This window comes from Solea solea, chromosome 13 (assembly GCF_958295425.1).
Source record: "Solea solea chromosome 13, fSolSol10.1, whole genome shotgun sequence".
Taxonomy (NCBI): domain Eukaryota; kingdom Metazoa; phylum Chordata; class Actinopteri; order Pleuronectiformes; family Soleidae; genus Solea; species Solea solea.
The window spans coordinates 14,564,689-14,576,536 of record NC_081146.1 but is presented as its reverse complement, the minus strand read 5'-3'; the positions used below and the strand labels follow the sequence as shown (position 1 = coordinate 14,576,536).

The window sequence follows — 11,848 nt, the reverse complement described above, 5'->3', positions numbered from 1 at the left end:
ACACTGGAAAAAAGAGTGACAACAAAGTGTCCCAAGAGCACGTACCTCTGCCGGCTCCAATCCAGATGATTATCAAGATCCACATATAATTTGACCTGTTCATACAGTAGATATTACACTAGACATATCCCTGATTTTGTCATTATGATCTCTGTATTATTGACTGAGAAGAAACAATTTGAATAACAACCTGAAAATGTTTTCCCGTTTCATCATTCCTTAACATCATATCAGCAGCAAAAGCTAATGGTTCTTCCTGGGGTCATACCACCCTCACATCTAGTATGAAGAGAAAAACTTCCTACTTACAGTATCATACAGACATAAGGTTAACTTTTTGTAATATTTTTTATTAGATTAGTCACAGCTTTTGGGTATATTTAGGTATCTTCTACTATATATATATATATATATATATATATATATATAGGTCATGTATTTTATTTTTTTGGGGGCTTTTTCATGTAATTGCTGATTCAGCAGTCTGCAGCTTCCATTCAGACTTCAGGCAAAGGGGAGTTTAATCATGAGTCACTGTTCCGAGAGAGTGGCTCTCTCCTTTGGTAGGGAGTTCCTCTTTGAGAAGACAGGAGTAAAGGGTAAAGGTGAGACACATGAGAGGGTAAAGGACAAGGCTGAGATATCTGGTAGAAGGGAGGTAGCAGATTTGGAAGTGGAGAACTTGAACCCGTTTTAAACAGACTCTAATTTACAGGCTGGGTCAATTTTATTGACATTGAATTACATCAGCAAATAGCTCTGCTGCCGTTAGCATCCAACATCAACCAAAACCAGATTGTACTAGTACATATATGCACACACACGCACACAGACAGACAGAATTTCCTCAAAGTCTGGACAGCATTACATGGTGTCGAAAGCAATGCCCTGCCCCCCCCAAAACTCCCTAATTATAGTCTGCATTATTGAAGACTGAGGGCTCTCGAGAATAGGTTTATCACTGTATTGTGGCTGAGAAAACACACACACAGCACCCCTGAAACACAACACATTCTGTCTTCTGTTATGGTATACATACAAACATACATACACTGACTAACATGTAACAAGAAAAATATAGGGTGGACAGAAGCACTGACTACAGAGAGGCCAGGTCTCCATCTGCAGCATGTGTTGATTTTACTTGAAGATGACAGGCAACAAAAGGGCACTGTAGAAACAGTAAACAAAGCGCTCCGCAAATGATGGCGCGGCGGGTATCATGTGATAGTGCCTGGAACTCTCCGTTTGTGGACAAGGACAAACGGGGAAGTGCGGTGGAAAGGCAGAAGTCCAAACGATAAACAGAGCGGAGGGGTAATGTACATAAAGGCCTGCTGCATTGCCCTCAGGAGATGAATAATGAGCCAGATTGCATGTAAACTGTGGTTGGAAAACAACAAAAGCTGCTGACTAATTGTAGTAGTGTGTGGTCAGGTAGGGACGCCAATATGTTTGGCCTTTTGCCTGCATAGTGTGGCCTCTCTTGCCTAAACATGCTCCTAAAGTCTGTTACACTAAATAGGGCTGTGAATTGGTAAGAATCTGGTAAAATGATAAATATCCTGAAGGGCTGACAAAGCAAGTGCAACATATTGAGCTACTATAAGTGAGGCAATATATTGCAATTTCCCCCCCAATCGTGTATTATATGGAAAAACTCCCCATAATGTTAAACACATAAACAATATACATCTTTCTTTGTCTAATGTGGAGTGGAAGGAGGGAGAAAGACAACAGCCTATGGCAAACTTGCAGTTGAAGGCTTATCTATAACACTATAACACAGTAAAGCCTCCAGTTATGCTATATGAGGGAAAATGAATGGCGCCATGTGTATGGCAATTAACATTTTATAAATAGCAGTTTAGAGTAGACTCTACACAATATTGCATAGAAATCTGGAGCTCTGGTGAACCTGACCAAAAAACCCGGCTAATGATGTCATCTTTCCAGACAAGTAGTTTGTCTCTGGTCACCTGTCACGAGGAACTTAGGACAGAGATTGGACACAAAAACATCATTGTTATGATAACTTGAACTTAAAATGTTACTCATTTTATTCAAGTCTTTCAACCTAACCTATCCTACATGAATGGAGTATGCAAAGTATTAGTGTCGGAATAGATTTATGACAAGAATATAATACTTTTGACAGATTGAATCTGTTTATTTGCACAGAAATAGGTACAAAGCGTAAAACAATTTTAGTTAAAATAGTAGGAAAAGTTTTAAAAAAGAAAAAAAAAAGAAAAGGATAATTAATAAAACCTAATGAGTTACACTTGTTTCCCTCTTGAATCCATTACCAGCCATGTCATGATTCTTGTGTGTGGTTCATTTCCTCTGATGTTATTCATGAAGTATGAAATTATTCTCCATTAACATCAGATTTGTTGTCCTCTTTGCCACATCTCTTATTAAGTCCACTAAAATACTTCTCTCTGAAGGCATTGTGTCCCTGGTAGGGCCTGAGGCGTGAGTCTGTCAGATGAGCCAGGCTGTCAAACTCCTGCCGAGTCAAACACAGAGATTATTATCCTGAACTAACTTAACCCATTTGGCAAAAAGTGCTACCTCAATTCAGGAACTTCTTAAAAGATTTTATGGCATTATTTACCATGTGTCATGTGACCTGGAATGCAAGTACTAATGTTTCATCTTTTATTGTCTTATTAGAAAAAAAAATAAACAAACCTTTAACTAGCATTCTAAGACATTTTGCTCTTTAAATTTACAGCTTGTGTACAAAACCCTTAAACTGAAATTTGACTCAAGATAAACATAAATGTTATCTGGACGTGAAATCAAGCCTCCTTGTCTTGACTGTAAGGTAGCCTCAAGTCAATGAAGGGGTGAAGGAAGAAAAAGAGATGCAGGGAAGAAAAATAATGACTTGGAAGTGATGACTCAACGCTGGGGCCTGTAAGCTTTCAGCATCACCTCTCATTTGCTTGCTAATACTGCCAAGCAGTTTCCATAACCAGAGTGGTAACAAGACTGACAACCTAAACATGACCCCAAAGTAATAAGAACAGGGGGGCATGAGTACAAAGAGCTGAAAATGAGTGGGAATTACTGCTTGGTCAATGACAGCAATACCAGAGGAGGGATACATATATCTAGTGTTACAGGAAAAAAAAACATTATGGCCACCAAACACATTATGTCACAACCCATAAAGTTTAAGTAAATGTGACATTAAAGAGTAGTTTTTTTTTTCTGCACTACTTTAACACAAAACATTACTGGCTAACCACGTGTCACAGTCTTGAAAACACATTTAAGTGTCCACTGTGTTGAAGGAGTGCAGATAGGTGCAGGCTAAGGCCTATTATGGAAGGAAAGAAAACTGAGAACGCTACCAGTCAGATAAGATCAAACAAATGTGTGTCTGTGTATGTGCGTGTGTGCATGCGTGCGTGCGTGTGTGCGGGCGTGCGTGCGTGTGTATCATACAAGGCTCTTTATGGGAGCAATTTTGGGTTTTGAAGTGGAACGGATGACAGATTCAAAGATGGATTGTTTTCCATACGATGGATGATTAAGCCATTTAGGGTTTCAGTATAAAAGAAATGAACCAATCACAGCCAGATGGTGAGGATTAACCCCCGACAGACAGAGAGACACCATCTCTTCCATTGGGATGACATGTACAGAAAAACATACACAGACGTATGTTATATGCATGCACATGACACATACTCATGCGGTTACATATACAATCCACAAACAAGACGATGAGATCCACATGAAACTGCTCTCCGTTTACACCAGCTAACATCTGTGCCGCTGTCGATGCTTACACAAACAAAAACAGTGAAGTAATTGTGCAGTTGGTACTGTGCAGATACAAGTATGTTGTCATTTGTAACTATACAAATGCATTATATCTGCAACCAGTCATGCAAACACACATCAGACGAAAGATCAAAGATGTGTATTTAATTGTGTGCAATAACTTGTTTTGCCTCCAAATTAAGTCTGAATGTCTCTGCTGCTCTATGGACAAAATAATAATGTAATAACAAAAGATTGAGGAAAACTTCCAACACAGTTGTCATTGTCCGGTCCAACATGCACATTGTTAAAATAGCAAATGCACTTGCAGCCATCTAAACACCGATGGTGCTAGTCTTTAAGGGCAAGTTTATGTTTTTTTTTCAACTGTGGTTGTAAGAGGTATTGACACATTATCAACACCGACTTCGCTGAGCACCAAATAAAGTCTACACCTGCTTAAGTCACTCTCACACCAAGGTCCACTGATGAAATCCGTGGGGGCCCGGGAGCTGCTGGTCGACTGCTGCCTCATTTTGTACGTTTGTGTCATTTAGGTAAAGCCAACCGAAGAATCGCGGTGGATACAATTTCAAAGTTTGTAGTGATGTTTGCTGATCTTCTCTATGAACTATTGAAGAGCCAAAAAAATTCAGATATCTTAAGATATCATTGATTTATGCAGGCATAGATTTTATTAGATGAACCTTTTGTTAAGTGTCAAAAGTCTGCTTGTCCTTTTGTCTCTGGTGGAATGGTGCCATGTCAAGTATCTGGTTCCCAGGTGGGTCAATGGGAAACAGGGACAGTGTTGGTAATTGGAAATACTTTGTACAACCACACTTCAAAAAACCAACCTGTTAAAATCAGGCAAATCTAAAGTTTACTGCTCCATTATTATAAGAAGTGACAGAAATATTGCTAGTGATAGTGATTTGTTGATGCTCGTGAAATGTTGCTTATGAATTGATACATGGAAAACATAGAACACTTAAAGAGGGGAAAATGACATGGAGGTTTCTACAATGCCAAGGACAAGATAAAACTCACTTCCCTCTAATTAAAAACATGCTACTTTTGTACAATAGGCTAAAATAACTACGGCAGTTATTAGATACTGTCGTTTTCTGAGTTCTGTACTCACTTTCAAATCTCATGTACTCGACTACGCTGTAAGTAAATCTCAATTTATGAATGCAAACATATTTCGGGAGCACTAACCTGTGGCTCCTTGATCTTCTCCATGGTGATCAGGCGTCGTGCCGTGTGGCTGGAGAGTGTCTGTTCACAGTTGCTGACGAGCTGTAGACACGGATGAAGAGGGACCATCTCCTCCTCACTGTATCTGGAAAGTACACAAAACAGTTGTTAATCAATCATCAATAAGAAAAAGAAAAACACACATAGCCTAGTAAACTGAGAGGTTTGAATGAAAGCCATTTTTAGTGCTGTGACGGATCACTTTCTGTTTGGAGGCTATGAAAAGGGCTGGGGAGACACCTGTCAAAATTCCTTGGTAACTGTCACTGACGTCCAATCAGTCCATAAACATATGTGTGGTAGATTTGCAACTGATAAATCTATGTTTGTAGAAAAGAAGTTGGAAAAAAGTGTGTCTGACGAGTCAACTGCTGTCTCTGTCGTGACACACCAAGCCAGGTTAGGAACTATTAAAAGCAGTTTGCATATTTTTGTCAGTGGCACTTTCTCCATCTAACCACTATCCCGGTAGCAACAGTTTCAATTTGCACAACATTGCCCTGTTGCCAGGGCCTCTATGGTAGCAGTATATTTGGTTGTAACGGTGACACAGGGATAATTCTCTCCTGCCAATCATAAGTTGTAGAGCCCAATCGGATTGATGAGATAATGTTACCGTCAAAGCACAGATAAGCTCTGTCTTTCATCTTTAGTGATATTTTTCCATAAAATCTATGATTGCTGCTCACTAAGTACAATGGGGTATTAAACCAGTTTGAACTTGTTTTTCATAATTCAGCAGCAGTACAACTGTTTACACTGTAATTCAAATATTCATTAATGACAAAAGATTACTTTTAAAAGGTCGTTTGGTCCATTGAATGTCAAGAGTTGATGTTTGGCAAACCTCTCATTCTGTCTACAAACTGAATATATTCAATTCTGGCCAAAGAGGAGCAGCGAAACATGAAAATACTTTTGCATTTAAGAAGCTGAAATCAAAAAGTTTGTTTTAATTTTCAACATTGAAATTGATTCATTGTTTACCAAAATACCTGGCGATTAATGTAGTAGTCAATAACTCACGGAATCATTTTTCCAGCCCTATGACAGCATGTAAAATTAGAAACAGGCGCACAGGGCAATGACCCAAAATCAATGAACCAAAAAACTAAATGAGTTATTTGCCAAAATGTCCGAAAACATATACTGAAGTGAAAAATGATGACATGAAAATGAAATATTACTCATTTATACCAAGTGACACAAGTATTACCTTACACCTTACTTTCTGACAAAACAGTCACTCTGTGTCCTTGCTTCACTTGTTTATGTACAAATTAGTGCACTTTATGGCTGCGATGACTGATATTCCATCATCTGTCTTTATACGTTTTTCTTCTGTCATTTACTATTTATGTGGGGCAGAAAGGAAAGAGAGTTTAAGGCTCTGGTCTGATCTCAACACTGTCTTTTGCTGACAGGTCTTTGTATCACCTGTTGTCCCACTCACACACACACACACACACACACAAGTCCCCCTGTTCTCATGAGGGAGGCAGACAGAAACACAAAATCCCCACTGTTTCTATCACAGCCATGGCCGCAGATACATACATATGTGGGGGTGACAGATACCCGATATCTCCCCGGTAGAGCCCCAGATTAGGCCCAGGAGACAGGCTACGTCTGAGCTTACACACACAGACATGCAGACAAAAACACACTTTGTGACTGTACATAGAAACACACATGTAGGTCAGCACGCAGACCACAAGGACAGATAATTCACATAACTGACTCGCTTGGCCTCAGATGTTTATTTTGACATGTTGCTCTGACAGGCACAGGCTCAAGCACCAGTAGATGAGTAGCAAAGACAAATGTGTGAACATGATATCGCACAGGGATGCATGTGCGAATACTCAAGACCACACACACCCCTGCTAATGTATAGATATGTACAGACAAATGCAAAGGCATGTAAAGTCACAAGCATGTTTGTTCATATGTAGTTTTCTGTCATTCTACCCAAGGATGCCGGATCATGTCATCGCCTTCATCAACTTATAAGCAGCGGCCAGAGGGAGTTCAACACAGCATTGTCTGTTGCTGCCACTGTGTGTTGTGGTTCATATTTTGATATTCAAACACCTGTATCTCCAGTCAGCGCTTCAATCTTGTTTAATGCACTGAAAATTAAAAAATGCCAAGTTTGGTTTCAGAAGAGCCATCTTATATGTAGCCCATGTATAAAGGAGCTCAGTCACCTTCAGTTGTGGTTTACCAAGACCCAGCTGTATGGGCAGGAACACCTCAACACTTCTGAACAGTACACTACTGTGGATATCACGCTCACTCTCATTCACACTGGTGTTACATACAAAGGACAAAGTTTTATATATAGAAAAGTGCTAAAGTAAAATGATAGAAGATGAAAACCAAATGGAAAAGTATGGTGGAAGCAAATAGACTGAAACTAAAGAAGCTGCTAATAGACCCCAGGATTGAAAACCCATTAAGCAGCTTGTAAAAGTGATTAGTCAAAACTAAATAATAGCAGTCATTATCACAGTTTCTATTTGTCATCATTCCTCTCATTAACTTGTAAAGCCAAGTTTTAACCGTCAGCCCTCATGGCATTTTTTTACAAGATGTGACGATGTTTAAAGTATCATTTTTTTTTTTTGCCTTATGTTTGGTAATTTAGAGACTTCATCAGTGCAACAAGTTTTCAAATATTACGTCTGTATGAGGCAGTTCTTTTTTGTGGTCCAACTCTGCCCCCTACTGGGCTCTAAATCAAAACCCATTAAGATAATGTAGACCTTTATTAAGGTTATATATATATATACATATATATGTATACATATATATGTATACATACATACATATATATACATACATACATACATACATATATATATACACATACATACATACATACATATTTATATATATGTACAGTATACATATAATGTTAATCCTTGCAATTTTATTTCCCCTTAATTTCTCTATTAGTTTTAATGTCCCTATGTGCCTCATTTCTGTTCTCTCTCTGCTTTTGTGTTGCTCTGATTATTTTTTGGTCGTCAAAGCAATTTGTAAACTATAAAAAATATGTGTATTGTGTCTTTAGTTTTTAGTGTTTTTTTTTAAAACAGACAAACAAATAAGTTTTACTAATTAATTTAGAGGGTAAAGTCAAACATAACCTACAGACAATAATGAATGTAGTAACACTCACTCTGGCCTGTAGACCGGCAGCCAATATACGAGCCTCCCGCCCATGACCAGGTGATGGGCAGAGAAGTTTAACAGATCTGTGAAGATGTCATTAAGGTGGTACGCCAGTGAGACAGGGACGTGAGACTCTAGATAGCTGGGAAGAACATCAAAAGAAGAGCAGGGTTAGAACAGAGATGCTTAAACATTTAACACTTTAAACTCTGCTGTAATAAGGAACCTTATATATAGATGTATGTGTAGGTTATCTGACTCTGTAAATGGTATTATTTTAGCCTTAACCAACTCTGAACTGAGCTCTGTCAGGTTCTCGTCTAGAATGTGGAACCACTGGCGCTCCAGCCTGTATGTAAATATATGATATTTGTTGTGCTCTGTTGGTGCTATGGACCGCTCACTTGTTTTGTCCCTAATAAAGATTGAATTAAATTAAATTAAATTAAATTAAAGGTTAAATAAAGGAACTGATTTTCTTTGTATACATAAGTTATGGCAGGTTAAAATACTATTAAAATCACAAATGTTCTTACATGGCATCAGGGGGTCTGGGGATGTCTTTGTGAGAACCTGTCCGCCTTGTGGACTCACGGATACCATATGGAGCTGACAACAAAAACAACACCGAAAAATTAACCAAGAAACAAGCTCATCCCATTGGTGGAAGAACAGATGTTTGGTGCACAGGTCAACTTGACAAAAGCCTACAGTACTAATCTAGCAATCAAGCATTAGTAATCTAGCAATAGAACAAGATAACGAGCTCCAACTCAGGGTTCCTGATGAGAGATGATTTTTCATGTGAACTAAGAACAATTTCCAAACACAAAAAACACCCTCGTCTAAAAACAGTAAACGGCATGGAATTAAAACAGCTTATTGACACTTGTATCACAAATTTTCATATTCAGCAAGTGTTAATGATAAACTATGAGTAAAGTAATCAAGACCTACGATCAGTAATGATGGCATCAAACAGAGCAGCGTTTCTCCACACAGACTTGGACGCATCAGACACCATGACATCCAAATACATCTTCTCTGTTCCATATTGACGGAGGTTGGCTCGGATATTCTCATCAGGTCCTCGCCACTTCTGGTTTTTACGGCTTGACCGACCTGAAAGACAAGGGAACATTTAAAAAATGTGGTTAATGATACCTTCAAATTAAACTAATTTTACTTCAAAAGACAGCAGTTGTTGTGCCATGTAAGACAAAACGTACCTCTGCCATGGATAGTGTTGTAATCAATATCTATTCCACAGACATAGGCTCCAAAATGAGAACATGCAACCAAAAGGCTCCCTGAAACAGTCAAAGAAGTCAATGATGATTTCCCAGTGTGTGGAATTCTGTGGGTAAATCTAATTCATTACAGGCAATGACACACATGTGCTCACCTGTGCCTACAAATGGGTCAAAAACAACGTCATTCTCTTTGACCTTAGCATGGTTTGCCATGATAAATGACAGGCCAGCATCCATGCTGGTGTTTCCAATGAAGTGTCTGTTCTTCACACTGTGGGAGCGGATCAACTCACGCTGACCGTCCGCTATCTGGAGTAGGAGTGTGTCAAGATGGAAAACATTCAGTTGCAAATTACTTGTTATCGGTCTAATGCAAAAAAGAAGTCATGCATCTCTTACCCATCGACCAAAGTAGACGTAGTATGGATTGTCTGGGATGTTGTTGGGGTCAGTGCCGTAATCCTCCAGTAAACAGAAAATGTGCTGTGCACTCTTCAGACTCACTGTGCCCTCAAATGGAAGATACTCCAAAGCCTGACAGTAGAAAGTACCAATCACTACATTCTGAACATACTGCATATATGCAAGCTTACAAAGATGAAGATACACTTAAAATAAATAAGATAAACATTTCTGAGCATTAATCATACAATCTAAAGACTCACATCAATCCTTTTGATTCTGTCAGTAAACTCCAGGGTCTTGTTGAAGGTGTAGACATTGATTCTGTATGTGGAGTCCTTGCGCATGAATGGTGACTGTAGAGAAATATGGAGGAAGAGCACAAACAAAAATAAAAATACTCTCATATTTTTTATAATTCTTATGAAACTGTAATTGAAATGAACTGGTGTACATGGATGTGCATGTCCAAAACAATAGGACTATAAAATGTAGCATCACAAACCATATTCTCTAATGGATAGTTTAGGAGAGACGTTTGGAGATCACTGTGTGTCTCTCCGTGGCCCCATAATTCAAAGGCAGACCTGAAAGTGTAAAGCAACTTAAACCACATCAACATAACAGCCACTTCAGTGTAGAAAATACTGAAAATGGAATATGGCCACAGATAAACATGTTCAGGACCCCTCAGCAACAATGCTGGGCTGTCACTCACTTACTTTGCACAAACTGATCTGGCCATGATGGCACGAACATCATCCTCACACAAGCCATCCAGACACCAGAAAGGAGACTAGACAGAAGAAGCGAGAAGATGAGTCAAACACAGTGTTAGTAACAAAAGGTAAACCAAAAGGACAAGACCTTAAAATAGGTTCATAAAAATTGCAAACCTTTTCTTTGAAGTTTTCATCAGGATGGAATGGTTTTCCTCTGACAGCCAGTAAAGCCTTGATCTCCTACAAGAGTGAGGAGAAATGACAAAAAACACTGATGTGTGTTGTAAGGTTACCACCGCTGTAAAGCTTTACTGGTAACAGTAAATATATAATATCACAAGCTTTTACAAGCCGAGTAGTGCTGCTTACTGAGACCAGTTAACTGTAAAATCAGAGAAATGTCCCTTTAAGGATTCGGGGGGAGGACAAATATCACGATATAGGAAAGTACATTTAAAATCCAGCAACAATACAGTATCTTCTGCTCCTTAAAAAAATGCTATGTGTTGTTGATGTTAATAAACTGGATAATGTCCACAAGGAAACTAAAATGAAAATCGATGGGAAATTAGACAGTTATATTTCACAAACTAAATTTCAATGGGCATAAATAGAAATCTAAAATGGTTATGATTATTACTAACATAGACTCTGTTTTATTTGTCAGAAAACAGAAATAACTGTTCCTAATGAATCATTTGGTAATTATAGGAAAGAACCCTATTTTCAAATCCAAATGCAGTTGTGGTCTTTGAAAAAGGAAACTGAGCAGTGCATTTAAAAACTAAGAAAGCTGTTTGACACCGTCCTCTAAATACTGCTGGTTGTGGTCATGATGTGTTTGTTTTCATATACTGTACATGCCTTTGTTTGTGAATACTACGTAAATAAACCACGTAAATAAACCACGTAAATAAACCACTTAAGAAACCAGTATGGATTTAGCAAGTGTGCTAGCTAACAGAGCACAGCAACTGAGGTGGGACTCTGCTCTTCGTCCACCTCCAAAAGTGACATTCATCACTCACATTAAGAGCGACACACGGGTGCGAACTAAAGTGAATAAATCTTACCGGTAATCTGAAATCCAGATTATCTTGGGCAAGATGTAGGAGAAACTTCAGGCATGATCGTTTACTGAGCGTCGCCATCTTTAGTGCAGATTCAAAATACGTCCGACTTGAAAGAGGGCGCTGAGACAAAGAGTTCCTATGGGTTGAATTTCCATAAATGGTAGAAGAATGACGTTTT

The 11,848-nt window shown here is 38.7% G+C and overlaps 1 protein-coding gene across 1 annotated transcript; it reads right to left on the bottom strand.

The window, feature by feature from the left end:
* Positions 1–2,146: 2,146 nt before the first annotated feature.
* Positions 2,147–11,804, bottom strand: trmt11 (tRNA methyltransferase 11 homolog). The gene is made up of 13 exons (XM_058648562.1): positions 11,671–11,804; positions 10,772–10,837; positions 10,598–10,671; positions 10,381–10,462; positions 10,139–10,231; positions 9,873–10,007; positions 9,626–9,782; positions 9,450–9,530; positions 9,178–9,342; positions 8,757–8,829; positions 8,228–8,362; positions 5,002–5,125; positions 2,147–2,512 (listed from the first exon to the last, which is right to left on the bottom strand). The coding sequence occupies exons 1-13, from the start codon at positions 11,746–11,748 to the stop codon at positions 2,372–2,374; spliced, it is 1,404 nt and encodes a 467-aa protein (XP_058504545.1). The 5' UTR covers positions 11,749–11,804; the 3' UTR covers positions 2,147–2,371.
* Positions 11,805–11,848: the final 44 nt, after the last annotated feature.

Excerpts from the sequence above, each read along its gene's own strand:
- trmt11 (XM_058648562.1), bottom strand. The coding sequence starts at position 11,748 with ATGGCGACGCTCAGTAAACGATCATGCCTGAAGTTTCTCCTACATCTT. Across the intron at positions 10,838-11,670 it reads ATCTGGATTTCAGATTACCG|GAGATCAAGGCTTTACTGGC; the intron begins GTAAGATTTATT and ends TCACTCTTGTAG. Across the intron at positions 5,126-8,227 it reads CTGCCGGTCTACAGGCCAGA|ATACAGTGAGGAGGAGATGG; the intron begins GTGAGTGTTACT and ends TGTACTTTCCAG.